Here is a 23734-nt window from a genome sequence, read left to right as displayed (position 1 = left end):
TTGGTACGTACCTGTCCAAGCATCTGCACCAACTGGAAAGGCCACAGAAATACCTCCCAAAGAGAATCCATGGCCTCCAAAACCTGTCCTATGTGGACAGGTTCAAAATCACTATCACTTTACTTGGTATCACAGATTGTTCAAAGGTGATCTGTATCTTATCTACAAGGTGATCTTAGACCCTGCTAGTAGAGATGCTCCATATCTGTAAATCTTCCTCGCACATTACCTGCCCAAAAGGCCTGAATCCAATATACGACAACAAAACCTAGTAAGACAGGTTTGTCTCCCAGAAGCTGCCTCATCTCTGGAATAGACATCTCATAACCTTCCTGGCCTTCAAGTGCAACCTTTGAGTGGATGGGAAACAAATTTGTCCCAGGGGTTCCACCTTTGTCCCTCATTGACAGGGGCGAACAAGTGCTGACTGAGGATTCTTTTTGGGGATAAACTCTTGGCTAGGCTTTTAAGGGCCCCAGGGCTATTAACTTAGTAACCTCCTATGATTCTGTGATCATCGCATTGATCACTGCTGCAGTAGCTTTGGCTATATAGGCTGTATCCTGCCAATGATTTCAATAGCCAGCTTTTAAAGCTTTCTATGCACCCAAATTTTCAAGTTAGAGCTGAACTAATAAGACCAGTTTGAGCAGAAAGACCTCCAGAGCTTTACTGCCGTTAGAGTATGCTCCTCAGAGGCTTATGAGAATGAATGGATGGCTTGTAATTTGACAACCCCCCCCCCCCGAACCTATTTTCTTAATTTAGTTTTACTTTCCTCTTCAGGAATGTTATTTTAAAGCGGAGTGTTTTTTTCAACAGTGTGTTTAGAGAGTTTAATGAAATTTTTAAACGGAGTAGTTTTCTGTCAGTTTTAAAGGAACTGAAAACATTTTTGCTGTGGAGAGTTTTTCTTTTGTGGGGCTAGCATAGTGTGTTTTAAGTACTTTTTATGGTATTTGTCTGTCAAAAATAAACACTTCTTGTCCACAAAAGTTGTTGCCAATTGCTGCTTATCTTCCCTGGGAAAGAGGCACCAGTTTCGGCTTGACCATAGTACAGGCTACCAATCCTGTGGTTGCTGCTCCTAGCCACAAAAAAAGTTAAGCAAACAATCTTTACCACCACAGAAGGCTAGCTAGTGTCCTCCGCCACAAGTGGGTGACTTTGTTGTGGTCATTTGTTGTTCCTCAGACCCCACTCCTCTCTTACTATGGGTCCATCTGGTGTAGCACCATACAGCCAGTATAGACTGGGGTTAGCCATTTCCTCTGCAGCTGTTGAGTCCCCTCAGTGGACAAGGGAGAACCACTCTTGTCTGTTCTGGGGGAGGGAACGAGGAAGGTTTACCTGTTGAGTCAGAATGTTGTACCTATCACTGGGGAAGCAACTGCTGCCGTTAGTAAACACAGTTGGCCCCATTTTTTCCTGTTAAAAAAAAAAACTGAAAACCAAGCATATATCTATTCCTCAAACTTTGGATAGTATTTATGGAGTCTGGCTCAAAGTTTAATCCAGGTTATGGTTACTTGTAGATGTTTGTGTTTCACTGTTGCAGTCATTACACTTGGGTTATCCTGCTGGCAGGCTACCCGCAGTCGGCCTGAATTCCAAAGTCATGGTCCGGTGTCGGTTGCTGTCGCCTCTTCCCTGACATCAGTGCGCCAGGGGTATAAAAGATGCAGCCGATGCCATTTTCTCCAGCCTTTCTTGCCGAGCGGTGCCCGAAGCAAAAGCAGTTCGCAAGTGCCGGTCGGCCGACTCCTGAGATTTTCAAAATTGAATTTCAGAACCGAAGTCTTCAATAAAGCTAAGTACCCCGTTGGGGAAACGTTTTCTTGCTCCAGACCGATGTCAGTAAAAGTTAACAATTGTATTTCTTGTGGGAAGCAAATACCTCATAAGGATTTTCACTCTTACTGTATTCCTTGCCTAGGCCCCGACCATGACGTTGCTAGTTGTCGGTTTTGCGCTAGATTCAACCAACGCACTATTAAGCGTTTGTTTGATTTTGCTTTACATTACTTTGGCCAAAGGTTTAATTATATAATGTCGTTGGAACAACCGATGACCGGAATTCATAAAAAGCGCAAGGACAAAGAAAAGGACAGGCATCCGAGGTCCAAAACCGAAGCCTCTTCTAGGCCAGTCGCTGGTTCTCAGTGTGGTGCTTTCGCAGCCCCTGACACCTGCTACCTCAGAGCCACAGGCCGCCTCCAACTCCCACGTGGAGACAACTAGGCCTGTGGAAACTGAAGGTATTAGACCTACGAAGACTATTCCCTCAGATGGGTCCGGAGCCGCTGAGCAGGCATCTGCTTCTGAGGGTGTTTTCAGACCTACACAGCTTACTATCAGGACTACTTCAGCAGCCAAGACAGTCTAAAACACCTATAAAGACAAACAAGTACAGCATTCACCTGGACAGTAATCCATGCCAAAGAAACAGATGCTTAAAATGGTCAAGGACCTAATTACTCTGATCAGGGGTTCCCATTCCCCTCCTGATAAAAGGCCTAGGCAAGATACTGACGGACTTCCTCTGACCAGGTTTCTATTTCCTATGATTCCTCTTCAGAACAAGGATATTCTCTTCCTCCCTATGAGGATTCTGATGCTGAAGAATCTCCCTTCAGCCTCTCCTCCTGAGGATTATTCTTTTGGAGAAACCCTGCACACCATGAGGGAGCATTTCCATTGGGAGAGTCAAGATTATTCTGAATCCAAGAAAAGGCGCAGAGATTTTCTTTTACTGCCTCAGCATAGGGCCCTTGCTATTACCCCTGTACTAGATATTGTTGATTGTTTTCTCTGAATTCAGTTGGTCTCCTGATTCTTTACCCCCTGCACCAGTTTAGCCAGATAGGTTCTACAGGGTCCCAGATTCACATTAATGCCTTTATAAAAACCCTGCTGCTGACCAAGAAACAATTTCTCAGGGTCCCAAAGGAGTCTAGGCTTCCACTGCAAAAAATCCTGTTCCCTCTGATAGGGATTCAAGAGCACTGGACAGATGGGGGAAAGAAGTCTATACCTCTGCTACTTTAGCTGTAAGGGCTTTAAATTGTCAGTTTCACATGCTTAAATACCAACAAAACCTAATGTCTTTGCTCAAACAGAAAATGCTTACAAGCTCAGAATGTCCTGAAAGTAAGAAAATGCAGGATTTATTGCATGCAGCTGAACAAGTGGGAAAGCATACTTTGCAATGTGGTTTTGTTTCATTAGAGGCTTCTTGCAGAGCCACAGTTACAGGTTCTGTCATTCGAAGGCATGCTTGGTTAAAGGAACAAAGTTTACCTGATCATGTTAAAGCAAAATTGTTGGATGCTCCATTACAGCATGATACTTTGTTTGGTGTTAAGGCAGAAGAGGTGTTAAAGAAAATGGAGGATAAAGCAAAATAAATGCAGACAGTAAAGGATTTCTTACAGGTTCAGCCACCCAGATTTAGCAGGAACTGACCTTCAAAAAATTGGTCCTTTCCAGTATCAGACAGGCCACAAAGGGGCAGATACAGATGCCCAAGAGTCGGATCTCAGTTGCAAGGCACATACAGACCTAAGAAATGGGGTGCTTCTGCCCCCAATGGCGGAGAAGACAAATCACAACCCTATAGGAGACCATCCCAATGACTTCCCTCTACCAATGCCAAGCACTTACCTTTTGCAGGCACCTTTAGGGGGGGAAACTTGCACTTTTCTCACAAAATTGGCACAAGATTACCCAAGACAAATGGGTACTGAATATTGTTTCCCAGGGTTACAGGTTCCACTTTCACACCCTACCAAGGCCAAAAGGTATGCCAGACCTGCCACACAATCAACGGGCCGAGGTACAAAAACAAATTTCTGCTCTCATGGTCATGAGGGTTATTCAAAAAGTACCACAGCAAGAGCAGGGACAAGGATTTTACTCAAGACTTTTCTTGGTACCCAGAAAGGACAAAGCTTGGAGACCAATACTGGACCGGTCTACTCTAAATACCTTCCTGGATGTTCCAAAATTCAAAATGTTGACACTGCAGCAACTTCTACCCATGCTAGCCAAGAAGTCTTGGCTAGTTACTTTGGACCGCAAAGAGGCATACCTGCATATCCCAATCAGACAATCTTGCAGAAGATACCTCAGATTCATAGCTGGGTTGATGCATTACCAATTCTCTGCACTGCCCTTTGGCTTATCTACTGTGCCCAAGGTCTTCACAAAATGCCTGGCACCAGTAATTGCGTTTTGCAGACAAAAATGAATTCAAATATATCCCTACTTGGACGACTACCTTATTCAAGCAGAGAGCAAGGAAATTCTACTAAAGCATCTGGCGTTTGTAAAAAGATTACTAATTTGCCTAGGGTACACAGTAAATGAAAAGAAATCAAAACTAGTGTCCTCTCAAGAGATAATATTCCTGGGTGCAAGCTTAAATACAACTGCCCAGATGGCTTATCTCACGCCAGACAAAGGCAACTGACTCATTACTTTCAAATGATAGCAACAAAGACCCAGCTACCTGCAAGAGAAATTCTGCATTCTTTGGGCTTCATGGCATCCTGCATTCTGCTAATTCCATATACAAGACTGCATATGAGGAAGCTACAATGGTATCTAAAAAGTGGACTTGACATTGCCACAGCCTGGAAACAATAATTACTCTCATTCCCTGTCTACAAGAGTTTTGATGGTGGGCACTGGCCTGTCACCACAAGGGACAGTCTTTCACTTTACCCACAGCCAGGCAGACAATAACAGATGCATTGGATTATGCCTGGGGAGCACACATGGCGGGAAAATGTATACAGGGCACGTGGCCCACGGACCAAATGCATCTTCACATCAGTCAAAAAGAGATGCTAGCTGTACAGAATACCCTGACGGCCTTCAAGGACCTACTACATCCAGGACTATTACTAAAGACGGGCAATACTACAGTCCTGTGGTACATAAACAAGGGGTACACATTCCTACCCCCCTCTGCAGACAAGCCATGACTTTGTGGAACACAGCACTGGCCTATCAAGTACATCTGCAGGCACAATTCCTGCCAAGAAAGAAAAATACTCTAGCTGACTAAGCAGAAACCTCGTGGACCTTCACGAGTAAAAACTAGATCCACAAGTCTTCAGCATGATAAAGAAATGGGGATGCCCAGACATCTATTTGCCTCACCTCACAGCTGCCAACTACAGAGATTCTGCACAAGGACTTATCACTCTCAAGCATGGAAGGTGGATGCTCTAACAGTTTATGCCTATCCACCACTGCCTCTACTCTCCAAGGTACTCCTAAAAGTCAGACGAGAAGCTAAAAATGATTGATTGCCCCAGACTGGCCACGCCAGCACTGGTACCCAATCCTAAAGAGCTTGTCTCAAGGGCCAGCCTGGACTTTACCTCAAATTCCTCATCTGCTGACCCAACAGAACAATCAGATCCTGCACAGCCAACTCAAAACCTTAAATCTGGCTGCATGGCGAATAATATAGCCACTCAGAACACTCCTCTCTCTAAAGCTGTTATGGATGTCATTTTGTAAGCCAGGAGGCCCAGCACCAGGAAATCCTATGCAGAAAAAAGCACAAGATTATGTGCTTGGAACCAGGCACAAGGACTTGAACCGCTTGTTCCAAATATTCCTCAGATTTTACAATACCTAACTGAGATGCTGGACAATGGCCACTCCTTCTCATGAATTAAGATCCATGCCTCTGCCATTTCAGCTCATTACAATACGGAACCTCCTATTTTCTCTCATCCACTGCTAAGACCGTACCTCAGATGGGAAAAAAACACAAGACCCCCAAGGAGAGCACCTATACCAACATGGGACCTCAACTTTGTCTTTGAAAAACTCACGCTACCTCCTTTTGAGCCAGCCAATACAGCTGAGATAAAATTCTTATGGAAAACTGCTCTGCTCCTAGCAATAACTTCAGCAAGAAGAGTCTCAGAGCTACAGGCATTATTGGCAGTGGAACCTTTTATCATTTTCCATACGGACAGGGTTTCTCTAAGGACAAACCCAACATTTATGCCAAAGGTAGTATCCATTGTGGCTCTAAACCAAACCATACCATTCATTTACCAACCTTTTATACAAATCCCCAGAATAAAGGGGAAAGACTTCTGCACTCTTTGGACATATACAGACAGCTACGCTATTACTTGGACAAAACAAAAGCTTTCAGGAAAACTGAGCAACTTTTTGTGGCATACGTTGCAGGATCAACAAGGAAAAGCCATTTCAAAGCAGACTATTTCAAAATGGATAGGGCACTGCATTTGTTTCTGCTATGCACAGCATGGCAAATCAGTGCCTAAGAATATTAGGCCACATTCTACCAGGGCAGCAGCCACATCAGCAGCCTTTCTCCGAGGAGTACCAACCAAGGAAATTTTGGAGGCTGCAACTTGGAGTTCAGTACACACTTTTATCAAGCACGATCACTTACCTCTTTTCTCCAAATCCAGAGCAGGCTTTGCCACTGCAGTTCTGCAGGGCCTCCTAGACTCTCCTAATTCTATTTAGACCCAGCCGCCCAACCTCAGCTTTGGGATTCAACCCAAGTGTAATGACTGCAACAGTGAAACACTAACATAGTACAGTTGTGTACCTACCATAAATGTAGATGTTAGAGTGTATTCACTGTTGCAGTCCAGGTTACCCTCCCACCACCCCCCTTTCATTGCTGGGAATTAAATTTTCTTCTCTATTCTATACAACCTATGTGGTGTATTTGCTTGTAGAGGAAGGCAATGTTTGTTAGTGCATGCATTTTTATTTGCAAATTTTTAGCCTACCCTTTTGGGGGCACCTGAGATCTAGGGCAAGAAAAACTGAAGAAAATGGCGTCTGCTGAATCTTTTATACCCCTGGCGCACTGACGTCAGGGAAGAGGCGACAGCAACCGACGCTGGACCAGGACTTTGGAATTCAGGCCAACTGCGAGTAGCCTGCCAGCAGGATAACCCAAGTGGTAATGACTGCGACAATGAATACACTCCCATCTACATTTATGGTAGGTACACAACTGTACTTTTCTGGGAAAAGGAAGGATTCTGCTTTTTCCTGAAGAGATTGAAGATCTTGAGTCAGGACAGGATGATGCAGGGAAAGATAAAATTTCTGATTCAGATTCTGAGGACAGCTGGGTTTCTGATTCCCTGGGTTGGGGGTTTCTCTTTTTCTACTGGTAGAACGTGCCAGTGTTTTCAGTGGGAGAATATGGAGGTTTCTTAGTCCCTAAGAAAATACGAGTTGTTGCAGAAGGATTTTCCGGAACCCACACCCATTTTTCCCTGCTCTTATTACTGTAGAGGGCGTTTCTTACTCATAGGTACATACTAGGCTATCGTCCTTAGAGCCTATATAAGCCTAGCCAAAAAGGTCTGTCGAGCAGAGCCACAGAGGTGATCCCGGGGGGGGGGGGATTTCTTATTTACCATCCAATCAAGATTTTTCTTGACTGCTAATGAGGAGCTTTCTTTGCTATAGATAGGTAGTTGAGTATGGGAAGTCTCTGGGACAGGAATCTATCCCTCCAACATGTTCTGTTAATTGTAGTGACAGGGTTTAGGTCCCTAGAGTGTGTAGTTCGGAGGGATTGGGATTTCTTTAAGTGGAGTGTGTCCAACAGCTCTGGGTTTAACACAGCTTTTTTGTGTGTGGCGGAGATCGCCTCAGAGTAGGCAATATGCAACGGAGTAAAGCTGGAGGTTTTTTTTGACAGTCTATGTTGGGCATCTGTTTGAGGCCGGTAATCCTCTTTGTGAGGTATTTCTGTGCCCTTTCCAGAATCCAGGTTTCCAGAATTTCCATGCAGTTTTCCTGATGGTTAGCCAGCTGCTCCTAAAAAGGCAGATAAGATGTATAAAGTTAACCATTCTTATAAATTTTATACCTTATTCCCAAACCTGACCTAGTAGCTACAGCTTTAGTTGATTCCACTGCTTCTAGGCAGTTAATTCTAATACTACTCTTTATGATGACAGGAAAATTGATAGGTATGGGAAAAATGTATTTTTTGAGGTTTGCATGGGTGCATTTTCAGAACCACCCAGATAACATTGAGATTGTTGCCTCTTAAAGTTTGTGGTTGGCCCTTATGATGCACAAGTGATCAAAAAATTTGAAAGGGGCAAGATGATAAAAGGAATTGAAGATTTTCAGTCCTTGTTTTGTAAAAGTATCCAAGGGATTTTCTATAACCTCATCCAATTTTGTCAAAAACAGAATCGGCAGTCTCAACAAAAATTCAGTAAACTGGTAATTGAGAAATGGCAGGGAATTTCTAAAAAGTCTTGAAACTTTCAAACAAAGGACAGAGTCTGAATTAGTGTTTAAGGCCTTGTAAACCCCTCCTGCCCCTTATGCTTCTAGAAATACTGAGTTTTATTTCTTTAGCAACAGATTGCTTCAGATAAATGGGTTCTGAAAATCATTAAAGGTTTTAGATTGGAGTAGGAAGAATTGCCACCTTTTCAGGAGGTCATTCTTTATACTCCATATCTGACTCTGTTTCCACTTGTTAATCACATGCTGTCCCTAGGAGTGATAGGACCAGTTCCTCCTTCCCAAGTGGTGAAGGATTTATTTCTTTCATAGATGTTCTTTGTGTGAAAAAAGAAAATGCTTAGAGATCAGTTCTTAATCTTTCTTGATCTTTCTTTTCTTATCCCGTTTGATGGGGACCAAATTCATAATGTCACTTCACAGTCTTATCTCAAGTTTCCTTGTCACATTAGACTTAAAATATGCTTTTCATAAAATCTCTATTCATCTAGACTTCAGATGTTTCAAAAGGTTTTGTGTGTCTGGATCACATTATCAGTTCTCTGCCTTTCACTTTGCACTGCCTATTTCACAGAGTGTTCACAGTGTTTAACAATTCCCTGAATATTAGGAACCTATCCTCCAACATGTTTTGTTTATTGTGATGAGAGGTACATACCAAATGGGGCATTGTATTCAGGTGAGACCACTGTCCACCTGTGTCCCTAAGTCTCTATCACACTTTCTGTGTGTTTAGTACTGCCACCTATATATATATGGTAATTCATGGACATGTTTTTCCCATTGGGTGATTATAAGTTTGCACAGTTCAACCTGGTTGCAGTTGTATCTCCTTGCAGGCTACAAGGTGTGCCCATTTTTCATACTATACTTGTTTATTTTTGCAAAGTCTTTTTAAATTGTCCGGAATAATTCTTTCTGGTCAGAGGTCTCTTACACAAGTTGGGATTCCAAGAGAACGTTCTTCTTTCTTGACTTACTCACACAGGATTGTACTTTTGTGATGGCAGCTAGACACCTCGGTTCGAAGAGCTTTTCCTCCACAGGTAAAATAGATCTTTGGGTCTATTTCTAAGGTTTTCCCACTTAGTCCTCTGTCACTTGGAAGGAATACCTCAGGATTTTGGGTCTCCTGGCATTAATTTTAATGATACCCTGGCAAGACTCCACATGAGAAAGATAGTGGTATCTGGAATTTCTATGGTTGCATCGTCAGCACCCTTTATCTTTTCAAATTCCAATGCTGGGGTTTATCAGAAAAGAGATTTTGATTGAGAGGACAGACTTCCCTAATTCTAGGTCTCCCATTTTTTGCTCCCTGCTCTTAAGGAACGAGCCAGCACATATGCTTCTGACTTTGCTTGGTAGCAGTTTTAGGGTTAAAAATGCAGGAGGTGTGAGACACCAAGGACAGATGCAAGCACATAAATGTGAAGGAGATGCTTGGCCTGATCAAGGCACTTAATTCTTTGAACCATCTTTTGATCCTTGGGATCCCTTCATGTTGTTTTAGACAATGCCACATTTATGTGGTACATCAGCAAGCTGAATCCAGGTTGTACACCCTTTTCAGACTAGTCATGTTAGCTTGGAATATAGCTTCACAGCAGTCTGTCTGCAGGCATCCTACATTCCATCAGAGCAAAACTTTGTGGTAGACAAGCTGAGCAGGACCAGGACAGACCCTCGCATATGAAAATTAGATCAGGGAGACTGCCAAGTTTTGCTCTATGGGGAGTTCCTTAGGGTGACCTGTTTGTCTCCTCTCCGAACAATCAGTTGGGATGGTTCTATTCTGGGACTCCATGCAAGAATGCCTGAAAGACTGATGCATTTTTTTTTGTTCATACATTTTCCTGTATGCTTTTCCTCCCTTTCCTCTAGTATTCAGGGTACTTCTAAAGATTCGGAAGCAATCCCCCAAGATTGTTGTGGTGAATCCCTTTCTTGACCGTGCAGCCATGGTTCATACTTATTGAAATTGCAGACAATTACTACAAACTACTTCACATACTGGATCTGCTCGCACAAGAACAGGGGTGTTGGGTAACATCCCAGCATCAGTCATCTTCAATTGACTGGATGATGGGGTCTGAATTAATTTTACACATTTGTTTACTGATGTGCAGTAGGTACTAATGAAGACAAAGCCTGCTACTAGAAAATTTATTTTCAAATGAAACAGGTTTTCTCGATGGTGCCAATGTAATCATCACCCATTCAGAGCTGGTTCTCTTGTTTTACAGTATTCGTGTGAATTATTAGTCAGTGGGCTTTCTTATTCCTCTGTCAATTCATTTATCTGCCACTTCAGCACATCTTAACATAGATTCTCTTTTAAGGCAGTTCTCGTGTCAAAATGTTCTTGCAGGGGGTTTTGCACAAGAGGCCTCCAAGAAAACCTGTGGCCCTTTATCATACTTTTGTGTTAGAGAAGCGAGCCAGTTAATATAACTGACTTGAGGCTCTTAACTTGTAAAATAGTTTTACTGATTGCTCTCACTTCTGCAAGGAGGATATCAGAGTTGTAAGCTCTTATGGTGAGTCAACCAGATCTTATTTTCCATAAGGACAGGCTTTCGTAGAGAACTAATCCTCCTTTTATGCCTAAACTGGTATCCACATTTACTGTAAACCAAGCAATTAATGTCCCTGTTTTCTTTCCTGAGCATATAAATGAGGGAGAAAGGATATGGCATACCTTAGATGTCCACAGACAACTGTGTCTTAACAGAACTAAATCTCTTAGCTCTTCGGGTCAGTTTATTTCTTGTGAAGGTAAGGGGGACAACCTTGATCAAAACACTGTTTGGAAATGGTTGTCCAAGACTATTACATTTTTGTTATACTCACCATAACCAATCTACTCCATGCATGGTCCAGGGCCCAGTCTACTAGGGCCTTGGTTTCATTTGTGGCTTTTTTGGAAAGCGCTGGATTCCAGGTTTTAGAAGCTGCTACTTGGTCATGTGTACATGAGTTTACAAAACTATAAGCTTAATTCCTTCTCTAGGTCTAAATCAAGCTTTGCTAAGACCATTCTACAGAGGCTCCTGGACACTTCTCCACCCCCCCGCCATGTAGTTAGCTATGGTAGTCTACTTATTGAGCTAACACTACTACAGCAGTGATTAATATGATGAATCTAGTACAATTGTGCAAGTTGAACATGCCATAAGAGAAGGTACTGAAATGAACACTTATTCAGTAGCCACTCCCTCCTTCCACCCCTTTGCTTTTTTGGTGTTTATTAATGCCATGGTGTGGACATTTATTTTGTTCATAGCATTGTCCTTGCAGGACTCTGCCTCGCTCTCTCTGCTGGCAGGAAAGCTCTGAGGGGCTTTGCGTCCAAACTTGTCTTTTAATCAACTCTGCTTGTGTTTATTAACAGTTTTGGGCATGTAGAAAGTACTCTGAAGCCTTTGAAGTTGGTAGACTGTTATATGCTAGGCAGGATATAACCCATATAGCTAAGGCTACTGCAGCAATCTTTCAGTCATGTACAGTTATGTAAGTTCACATTGCACACTTATACATTCAACTATGCAACAGACCTACAAGTTTGAATCTCAAGTTTTTTTTCTTCAGATCAGCATGTCTACTGCAGCTTTAGAATCTAATTATATTCCACCTTTCTTTAGTCTTTCAGACATACCTACTAATTTCTGTGTTAAACTCCTTGTATGGGATGCAATAGCTGTATAAGACTATTAACAGAGAAAATTAATGTGTAAAAGTAGTATGTGTGATCTACTGTCATGTGCACCTTCGTCAGTATGAGACACAATAAGTGATTTGATGGAGTCGAATCTTTTCAGCCTTGTTTGGGCATGGGTTCTCCTGCACTAACTACAACTATTGTCAGTAACTCATAGTGATTTTCTTAACTATCACACACATGCAAATTTATTCATCATACGTGCAAAATAAATGGTGGATGGTTGACCTTTAAAACCTTAAGGAATGTCCCCTGTGTGGAGGTGACATTGGTTTGATGCATTGCCAGAGAGAACAGCATTTGCAACTGGACACTTGGAATTTAGCCTCATCTTTAAGCTTTTAGGTTCTTTCACAAGAAGCGTTCCACTCTGACACTGAGTAGTGTCAATGTAGATGTTTGAAGAAGACTCAACTGACATAGCAACCACCCTAGCCAGAGACTCCTCTAGTCTTATTTTTTTATTCCATTTTCTGGGTAGATGCTTTCCACTTGATGATCCTCCAACTCTGTTGTCCTAAGGGACAACTTCTAAAGGTCTTCCCAGTTTAACTATGAAAGGTTGCCAAAGAATACTCGACCATATGGTAGAGGATCGCTGCTCAGGTAGTACAGCCGTTGGTATGTGGGGGTGTTGGTGGCTGCCCCCAGCCAAAAGAAAGAGGGAGTGTCTCTACTTTGTACTCCTCAGATTCTGACTTGGATGAGAAAGAAATGGCATATTCCAGAGTGATCTGCTAACCTTACAGTTGCTCTTACTATCTAGAGTCCAATTTGAGGTTTCCTTCAGAAGGCATGTTTCCTTTGAGGAAACTCTCTTGTACAAAAGCTTTTCAAATAAGGGACCAGAAGAGGTGGAATCGCACAAAAGGTACCCAACCCTCCTGAGTATTGGAGAGCCTACACTGACAACTTTTCCTCTAATCCAGGCATTTGAGGATGCTTGAGAAATACACCCTTAGAATCAGGTTTGGACTACAACTTCCAGTGTTTGGGGTCTGCAGTTCACCCAAACCTAATGACTGTCAGATTTAACTGCAGGGATACTCTTTGGCTCATTAGGTCTTAAGGACCAGTTTCTGAAAAGGTTGTTAGTCTTCCAGGAAGTCTAGCATCATAAAATCTTTTGTCCAGGTGGAAAAAGTTCACGTGTGGGTGTATGCATATTCCACCGCCAGAGTCTACAGACCTTTGGAGTATTTAACAGAATTTCTGTCCTGTGCATGCATTAAAGTGCATCTTTCCACTACTTACAGCATAATTCTCTTTGGACAAGGTCCATCCTACCATCTATTGTGGGATAGTGATTGGAAAGGATCTCAAGGGAAGATTTCATGTAACCTCCAGAGTTTTGTAGTGGAATGGTTGAAGTAACTTATTTCAAAAATCCTCATTCTTAACCTGGAAAACATTTTTCTGTTACCTCTGTATCCTTGAGTGCCATGATGAACCTTGCATAGTATTTCAGAGGGGCACATTAAACTGTAGAATTAATCCTCATTATGGCCCAAAGTGGAATCTGAACTGACATTGCCTCAGGCCACAGAATTATACCCATATTCTGTTCCAAAACCCACCACAAAGGGGGAAGGATATTGCATTTGTCAGATATGCATTGCCAGTTGATACCGTAAAAACAAAGGATCTTATGCAGTCTGATCATTTTTTTAACTTTTCAGGCAGACAGGGTAGGCACTTAACCAGCCAAACATTGCCAAGGTAACTGGCTTAACTGTATTGTAGTTTGCTTCAGAAACTATGAAGAAACTCTGCAGCAGCCGCTTTTATCATATGTTTCAGCTTGGAGCATGTGTGAGGCAATCAATTGAAGCGCTGACCTCATTTATTCTTAATATTGCAAGGATAAGGTCATTCCAGAAGCATAGCAACACAAGACCAGTGCTGACTTTCTAGGGACTTTTCAGAGCTGGCTGTAATTTCTTTCTGGGGAAAGCTGCAGAAGGTGGGTAGTAACATTTTAAGATTTTGTCTTCCCATGTTTATTCTTTGGAGTGGTACAAATGAGGTGGTGTTCTCTTCTAGATAATTAATTAACAGTTTACACTAATTAGGGCATCATTATGTATACCTTTGAATAGCCCGTATTGCCTCTAATTTTTTTTCATTTCTTCTAGGCTGAAAATGAAAATGAGAAACTGCATTCAAAACTGGAAGGAATTAGTAAGCATGCTGCGTAAGTATGATACAGATTCATCCATTCTGTTTTGAAATAGATGCAAATAATACCCCCTTGGAGCATAGACATTAAGTGCTTTTCGTTACTATGCAAAGGGCCAGAACCATCATTAATAGTACATGCTCTGTCAGGAATTACAAGTTTGAAATTTGTCATTGTCAGTTTTCCAAACCTCTAGATAAGGATCAGAGCTGAAAATGCTTAAGATCTGCCTCTCTGCTTTGTGTGTTAAGCACCTTTTTGGGGGAGAGTCAGTATAACAGCAAGTAGTAATATCTGGGTTACTACGCTAATTGTCAACTCCTGGCCAGAGGTACTTAAAACAACAGCTTCTTTTTAATGGAGTTGAAGTTGAAACACTGGAGACAGACCACCACGACTAGTAAAAAACGTATTTAATGATCAAGGACAAGCGCTTTCGTGTACATAAAGCACGCTTCTTCAGATCCATAAAAAATTACATTTTACAGTTGCCTTATATACTAAAAATATTCTGACTAATGAGACAATCAAGCAAACTAATCAAGCTGTAAAGTCATAATCGATAAACTGATTCAGTGAGCAAAAAACATTTCTTAAAACTGACATGGTAATTATTTACGTTACAAACATCTTAAGACCATCATAGAGTTTATAAAACATCTTAAGACCATCATAGAGTTTATAAAACATCATGTAGCCCATGTAAGTAACTAATATTTGAAGTGTCATGTCATTAACAACTCTATAAATTTAATCATATACACACTGCCTTTACTATGACTGTTAGTCTAGTCACCAAAATGAAAATTATTCCATCTCTGGAATAAGACTAAAGGAGCTCAGACAAAACAATGTGTCTTAAGTAAAACAAAACTACTTAAAAGAAAATTTCTTAATCATTCAGTTTATTTGTTAAAACCTATGTATTTTATCCCAAACATCTACCTGCATAGTCATATTGAACAGTTTGCATATAACTTATAAAAAGCCATCTGTCAAGAAGAAAATGTATATATATATATATATATATATATATATATATATATATATATATATATATATACATAAGCAATACGCTGACCTCTTAATTTATGAAGTATGCTAATTTGTGTAATAATAAGAGACAAATATACATTAACCCTGTTGACTAATCTAAATAAAATTAGAATCCATATCTATCAGTAAAAATAAACTGTTGAATGTATATATTGTATATGTTTAAAGTATAAATATCTAATATATATAATATATATATAAATACTTTAAAATATTCCAAAATATATGTATTGTATCTATAAATATTATAAACATATTATGAATATACAAAATATATAATATAGTAAGGCTAATGATTAGTATATTAAGGAAAATGAATGGAAAAAGGACATTACTATTGGACAAACTGTTAACTTCATTTTTAAAAAACTGAAAACTGTGTCCTTAACTAAAGTGCATATGTGCTAATATAGCTCTAGCATGTAAAAACTGCATATATAGTAAAAACTTATATGTAATATGTTATTTTAAACTACGTCCTTTCAATGGTGCTCTTACGCTCACATATTGGTTCAAAACTGGAGAGTATTGAGCTTTTAGTCTGAGGATCCAACATAGCTCCTTGTTCTCCAAATCATTAAATGTGTCTCCCAACCTTTTGCATGGTGTGATAGTTTGTAAAACTCTAAAAGCAAAAGTGTGTCCTAGATTATTCATGACATGTTTTGCTAAGGCATTTTTAGTATCACATTTCTTTGTCATAGGCATGTTCTTGTATTCTCTCTTAAGCTTCTAGTTGTCATGCCTATGTAAAAAGCTCTGCAGACTTGACAATCCCCCAAATATATCAAATTCCTATCTTCACACGTTGCAAAAAAGTGGGGTTCAAATTTGAAAGCTAGTGTGGGATGTTCAAAAGGTTGTCTAGTAGTAATCATGGAGCACATATTGCATTTTTCACACTGAAATGTGCCTAATCTTTTCTCTATGTTGGATCTGGCTCTCTTGCTTTCGCTCAACTGTTCAATACACAATAACCTACTTAAACTCTTACTATTCCGATATATAAAGGAAGGTGTAGAACCTACTATACCTGTTATCTCTGCATCAGTCATGAGAATATGCCAATTTTTAGTTATTATATTTCTAATGTGTTTATTATCACTAGTGTACCTGATATTAACTTTCACTTTGGATTTATCAAAGACTTGCTTATTGTGATTACATCGTATGGAAGTATTGGTGCCTACACTCGTCATAATTTCCATAGGAATATATTTTTCTTTAATACTGCGTACCTTGTCTGGATTATATCCTCTATTAAAACAGTTTTCCAAAAATTCTCCTTCTATATATAATTCATTCACTGTTTTGCATAATTTCTTAACCCTAGTAAACTGACTTTTCACTATATTATCAAAAATGAATCTAGGGTGCATACTATTGTAGTGGAGTAAAGTATTTTTCCAACATTCTTTTCTGTAAATAGTATTGATAGTATGTTTGTCTTTAGTGATCGTAATGTCTAAGAAATCTATGATATGAATAGTTAACAGTAAACTTCAAAAACATGGTGGTCGATTCTAAGTACTGGATGAATGTGAGAAGCTCTTCTAAAGAGCCATTCCAAAATAACAGTACATCTACAAATCTTTTGTAGAGACTGATTTTCTTAAAATTGTCATTATTGAAAAGGTAAGTCTTTTCCCAGTAGTGGACCTTGACCAGGCGAAGTACTGATTTGTGTTGTCTTGAGGATCCTTTAATGTAATCCACATTAATGTACATTTTCTCCTCTTACTTCGTCTCAGACCTCTCAGCTCACCAGAAGGACATTTTTGCTGTACTGTTTTAACTTATTTTAGATACTTGAGCTCCTTCATTTAATTATTTTTGTTAGCGTTACAACTTCCTCTGTTTAGTTTACCAATGACTAAGTTGACTAAAAGGTCTGAATGCTTTTGAAAGTAACCTATCCCATGTGTTTTGACTTTAAGCATCATTTTTGTATGGACCCAGAATATTGGTGATTGGACTGTGTGGAAAGGTCAAGCAAACTGTCAACTTTAGGAGACAAAAGGCTGTGACTGTTAGTTTTTCTTACTGGAAAACTAGTTAAGTTAATAGTGAGAAAGATTTATTGTTGAACTGGTGAAAACAGAGCAAAGCCAATTCAAAAGACAGCAGACTACATTAAGAAGAAAGTTTCATTTCTAATGCATTCTACAATTTTGCCAGCTTTGTCTTCCATTTCTGAGGCTGGCAGTCCTGTTTTGCTGGCTGCCAGAGACGGTCATTTCTGTATTGGGAAGATTGAACTGATATCAGAGCTTGCTAAGATTAAATAATAAAAAATCCCTAGCAGTTTCATCTCAGCCTACTTTACTCTGTAGGAGATTGGCAGGGGAGGCTGGCCAGGGGGCATAAAGACTGTGATACTGAAGATGCTGAACTGACTAGTGACCTGAGTAGCTGGCAGTCTGGATTGGAGATAGGCTTTTGTAGCAAACGGCTAGCTCGCCAGCTTCATGAGGGATGGGTATGGCTTTGATAGCGGTTTGCCATTGTTCAGCAGAGGTTGCCATGTGGTACTATTGTCTTAAAATGTGTACACAGAGGAGTTGGGCTGACTTTTGACATGTCATTGTTTGAAACACCTACATGCATTGTTTATGTTTATTTCGATGTTCTTCGTGTTTCACTGTTGCAGTCATAACTGTGGGGTACTCCTGCCGGCAGGCAGCCCGAGGTCGGCCAGAATATCAAAGTCTGGGTCCGGCATCTGCTGTATCAGCAAGCACCCTGACGTCAGAACGCATGGGTATAAAGCTGACAGCCGACGCCATCTTCTCCAGTCTTTCTTGCCGTGCGGTGCAAAGCAGTTCGCTAGTTGTTGGTTGGCGTTGACAAGACAACGTGGTGTAATTGTCGTCGGTCCGAAGTTTTCTACTTCTCTTCTCAAAGCTAAGTACCCCGTTGGGGAAACCTTTTTCTTGATCCTCCGATGTCAGAAAAAGTTAATAATTGTGTATCGTGTGGAAAACAAATACCTCATAAAGATTTCCACTCTTACTGTCTACCTTGCTTTAGGCCCTGACCACGACGTTTCTTGCTGTCGGTTCTGTGCCAGGTTTAATTCTCGCACTATCAAGCGTAGGTACGATTGGGCCTTGAATTACCGGTAGACTATTGAATTTTAGGATGACGTCGGATACTTTACCGACTACCGGAATACAGAAGAAACGCAAAGACAAGGACAGGCCTCCGAGGTCCAAACAGGATACTTTGCAGCCGGAGCCAGCTTCGGGTTCGGCGATCGTCAGTGAGGCGCTTTTGCAGCCCCTGTCGTCCGCCACTTCAGAACCGATGGCCGACACGGACTCCCATGGGGAGCCATCTAGGCCTAGTAATTTGTCTGCTGCAGGACCTTCGGAGGTCGCTCCTTCAGATGGGTCCTGAACCGCTGTGCAGGTACGGGCTTCTGAGGGGGTCTTCAGGCCTTCACATATTACTATTTCCACAAAGACAAAGGCCAAGTCAAAGACTCATGTTAAATCCAGACTTTCTGCTCAAGCTTCTTCGGATTCAGCTCCTAAGACTAAGAAGCAATTACTTCGGATGGCTGAGGATTTATTAACTATGATTAGGGGATCTCACCCTCCTGAGAAGGCCTAGACAGGATATCCCTTATGATTCCTTTGATCAGGCTTCAGTATCTTCAGTTTCTTCCTCTGATCAGGATTACTCTTTTCCTCCTTATGAGGATTCTGATGCAGAGGATTCTGTTCCCTCTGCCTCTCCCCCTGAAGATTTCTCTTTTGGGGAAACCTTGCATGAGATGAGGGAGCATTTTCATTGGGAAGGTCAGGATTATTCTGCTTCCAAAAAGAGACTTGGGGAATTTCTTCTTCTCCCTCAACACAGGCCTTTAGCTATTCCTCCTGTACTTGACATTGTGGATGATGCCTTTTCTGAAGCTAACTTGAATCCTGATTCCATGCCGCCTGCTCCTTCTAAGCCTGATAGATTTTACAGGGTCCCTGATTCCCATCAATTCTTATTTAAGAACCCTTCTGCTGATCCTGAAACTATTTTGCAGGGTTCCAAGGCTGCTAAGGCCGCCTCCTCTAAGAATCCTATCCCCTCTGAAAAGGATTCCCTTGCCCTGGACAGGTGGGGCAAAAAGGTTTATACTTCAGCTACCCTTTCTATTAGAGCTTTAAATTGCCAGTTTCACATGTTTAAGTATCAACAGTTTCTTTTATCTGTTTTAAAACAAAGGCTTTCTACCTTTCCTGCATGTGCTGAGGACAAGGAATTACAGGATGTGTTGCATGCAACTGAACAAGTTAGCAATCTTAGTTTACATTGTGGTTTTGATGCCTTAGAGGCTTCCTGCAGGGCTGCTGCCTCTGGTACTGTTATCAGGAGACATGCTTGGCTTCGTGAGCAGAATTTACCTGAACAAGTTTAGGCTAAATTACTAGATGCCCCTGTTCAGCATGATGTCTTATTTGGATCCAAGGCTGAGGAGGTTATTAAAAAGATGGAAGAAAAAGCCAAGTCTATGCAGACTGTAAAAGATTTTTTGCAAGTACAGCCTCCTAGATTTTCTAGAAATTGGCCCTCCAAAAATTGGTCTTTTCCCACTAATGACAGGCCTCAAAGGGGAAGATACAGACACTCCAGAGGTCGGGCGCAGGCTCAGGCCTCTTACTGATCTAGACAGTGGACTGCTTCTTCACCTAGAAGGGGAGAAGACAGACCTCAAACCCAAAGAAAGCAGACCCAATGACTCCCTCTGTTGGGCTACAGGTCCTCCTTCCCTGGATGCCCCTCTCGGAGGAAAACTTTCTCTTTTTTACAAAAATTGGACTCGCATTACCCAGGACAAATGGGTGTTAGACGTGATTTTGAAAGGCTACAGATTCCACTTTCACGCTCTGCCACGGCCTTCCGGCTGGCCAGATCTGCCAAAACATCAATGGCAGAGGCCTTAAATCAAGTGGATGCTTTATTAGCCCTAAGAGCCATAGAACCTGTTCCACCTCTAGAGGTGGGGAAAGGTTTTTATTCAAGACTTTTTCTGGTCCCAAGAAAACAAAACTCCTGGAGACCTATTCTGGACCTCTCAATATTAAACACCTTTTTGGAAATTCCAAAATTCAAGATGCTTACTCTTCAACAACTTCTCCCAATGCTCTCACAAGATGCTTGGATGGTAACATTGGACTTAAAAGAGGCTTTACTTACACGTCCCCATAAGGCAACAATGCAGAAAGTGCCTCAGATTCAAGGCAGGCTCGAGACGCTTCCAATTCTCTGTACTGCCATTTGGCTTATCTACTGCGCCCAGAGTTTTTACCAAATGCCTGGCTCCAGTAGTAGCTTACTGCAGACTTCAGGGGATTCAGATTTACCCCTATCTGGACGACTGTCTAATTCAGGCAGACAGCAAAGACCTTTTACTTGAACACCTGCATTTTGTTCAACGTCTTCTCCTACTACTGGGATTCTCAGTGAACACAAAAAAGTCACATTTGATTTCTTCTCAACGAATGATCTTTTTGGGAGCTCTTCTAGACACATTTACAGATGGCCTTCCTTACTCCAGAAAAACAGTTACAGCTGGCTTCAATCTTCAAGACCTTGGCAACCTTGACTCAGCTCACTGCAAGGAAATTCCTGCAGGCTTTGGGCTACATGGCCTCTTGCATCCTGTTGATTCCAAATGCGAGGCTTCACATGAGGAAACTTCAATGGTACCTAAAGAGTGTATGGTCTCAGCATTGCCACAGTCTGGATACAATGATTCCACTGATTCCCTGCCTCCAGAAGGAATTCCTTTGGTGGTCCAGGGCATGTGTTTTGAATGAAGGGAAGCACTTTCGTCTTCCTCAACCTACTCAGATCATAACCACGGATGCCTCGGATTATGCTTGGGGAGCTCATTTTCTAGACAAGTGCCAACAGAGCTTTTGGGCAAACAAACACCTTCTATGGCACATCAACTTGAAAGAAATGTTGGCAGTCCAAAATGCTCTTCTAGCCTTCCAGACTCTTTTGAAGCCAGGACCTCTGCTAATTCAAACAGACAATACCACAGTCATGTGGTACATAAACAAGCAAGGGGGCTCTCACTCTTACCCCCTTTGCAGACTTGCCATGACTTTATGGGACACAGCCCTAAATTTGAATCTGGATCTTCAGGCACAGTTCATTCCAGGAAATCAAAATCTCTTAGCAGACAGCTTAAGCAGAAACATTTTGTATCCTCACGAATGGATGTTGGACCCCAACTTATTCAGCAAGATAACTGCAGTTTGGGCCTGTCCTCAGATCTGTTTGCGTCCCATCTCAACCATCAGTTGCCTCTTTTGCACCAGGTCCTTCCACAAGACAGCTTGGAAAGTGGATGCCCTGTCCTTCAGCTGGAGGAATCTTTCGGGATATGCCTTCCCTCCTCTTCCTCTTCTGCCTCGGGTATTGCTAAAGATAAAGCTGGACAAACCCAGACTGATTATTTTGGTAGCTCCAAATTGGCCTCGTCAGTTTTGGTATCCAACTCTACTGCACCTTTGCTTGGAACCCCCTTGGAGTCTTCCTCTGACCCATTCTCTACTGTCCCAGCATCAGGGTCCGGTATTTCACTCTCAAATCAAGTCTCTCTACCTGGCAGCTCAGCTCATCAAAGGCAATTGATTCCTTCTCTTCCTAAACATGTTTTGGATATTCTTTTGGAAGCTAGGCGTCCTAGTACAAGGAAATCTTATGCTTCTAAATGGAAGAGATTTTGTATTTGGATGCAGGATCGTGGTACGGATCCTTTCTTACCTGATATCTCCTCTATTTTACTTTCTCTCTCAGACCTTTTGATTAAAGGTCTTTCCTTTTCTTCCATTAAAATTCATGCTTCTGCTATTTCGGCTCATTTCAATTGTGATCCTCCCATTTTTTCTCACCAGCTGGTTAGACAGTTTCTGAGAGGAGCTAAGAATTTAAGACCTCCTAGATCTCCTCCTGTCCCTCCTTGGGATCTCAACTATGTCTTGGAAAAGCTTACTTTGCCTCTTTTTGAGCCTGCTGCCTCTGCAGATATTAAGTTCTTATCCTGGAAGACAGCTATCTTGTTGGCCTTGACTTCTGCCAGAAGGGTATCTGAGTTGCAAGCCCTCATGGCCGTGGAACCATACCTCATCTTTCATCAGGACAGAGTTTCCTTGAGGACCAATCCTACTTTTATGCCTAAGGTAGTTTCTAGAATGGCTCTAAATCAGACTATTCACCTTCCTGCCTTTTTCCCAAAACCCCAAAATAAGGGGGAAAGGATTTTGCATTCATTAGACGTACACAGGCAACTACGTTTTTACCTGGACAAAACTAAAGATTTCAGAAAATCAGATCAATTGCTTATCTCATTTGCTTCCAGTTCTCTAGGTAAAGCTATTTCTAAGCAAACTATTTCCAAATGGATTGCTCATGGAATAAGATATTGTTACTCTCTTTATGGAAAACAGATTCCAGGTTCTGTCAGGACTCATTCTACTAGAGCAGCTGCCACTTCAACAGCCTTCCTCAGAGGAGTTCCTACTAAGGACATTCTGGAGGCTGCCACTTGGAGCTCTGTGCATACCTTTTCCAAGCACTATAACCTTCCTTTGTACTCTAAGTCTAGGGCAGGCTTTGCCTCTGCTGTTTTGCAGGGTCTTCTAGCTGCTCCTTCTTCATAACCTCCTCCCGTGTTCTCAGCTTTGGGATTCTACCCTACAGTTATGACTGCAACAGTGAAACACGAAGAACATAGTACAGTTGTGTATACCTACCATAAATGTAGATGTTAGAGTGTCTTCACTGTTGCAGTCGGTGTTTCCCTCCCTCCAGACATCTCTTGTTTCTTTTCCACTACCTTTCTGGTGTATTTGTGTTTCCCTTGGGACACCTTTTTGTTTTATGGGGGCTTCTGGCATCAGGGGCAAGAAAGGCTGGAGAAGATGGCGTCGGCTGTCAGCTTTATACCCATACGTTCTGACGTCAGGATGCTTGCTGATACAGTCGACGCCAGACCCAGACTTTGATATTCTGGCCGACTTCGGGCTGCCTGCCGGCAGGAGTACCCCACAGTTATAACTGCAACAGTGAAGACACCCGAACATCTACATTTATGGTAGGTATACACAACTGTACTTTCTCAACCATTGGGATAATTGGGAATAAAAAGAAATGGAGCTAGAAGTCGATGATGGTGGCCTGGGTACATCCATATAATCTCCTTCCCCCAGGCAGGGCCGGCCTTAGCTGAAATGGCGCCCTAGGCGAAGTAGTGCTCTGGTGCCCCTTAAGCCCCACCCATGCCATTCTCAAGGAACACCCCTATTTGAACCACGCCCACAGGTAGGTCACTCCCACAAAAGCCACTCCAGTCATTTCTTTCAATTTTTTTAATGGCTTAAAAAATCAGTGAATGCTTTGTTTTAGTGTAACAAAGGGAGCAAGCCCCTACTAAGCGACACACGACGACTGAAAATCAAAAATGACGCAAGCAATCTTCT

The 23734-nt window shown here is 41.7% G+C and overlaps 1 protein-coding gene across 1 annotated transcript in view; it reads left to right on the top strand.

The window, feature by feature from the left end:
• KIF4A (kinesin family member 4A) overlaps positions 1–23734 on the top strand; it is a gene marked incomplete in the record, with an annotated part of 2786372 nt that overhangs the window by 800698 nt on the left and 1961940 nt on the right. The window contains 1 exon segment of the mRNA XM_044057419.1: positions 14146–14204. Coding sequence (XP_043913354.1) covers positions 14146–14204 — 59 coding nt within the window.

Source organism: Protopterus annectens, chromosome 15.part0 (assembly GCF_019279795.1).
Source record: "Protopterus annectens isolate FY-2018-M chromosome 15.part0, PAN1.0, whole genome shotgun sequence".
Lineage (NCBI taxonomy): Eukaryota > Metazoa > Chordata > Ceratodontiformes > Protopteridae > Protopterus > Protopterus annectens.
The sequence above is the reverse complement of the archived record's forward strand: the minus strand, read 5'-3'. Positions and strand labels throughout refer to the sequence as shown.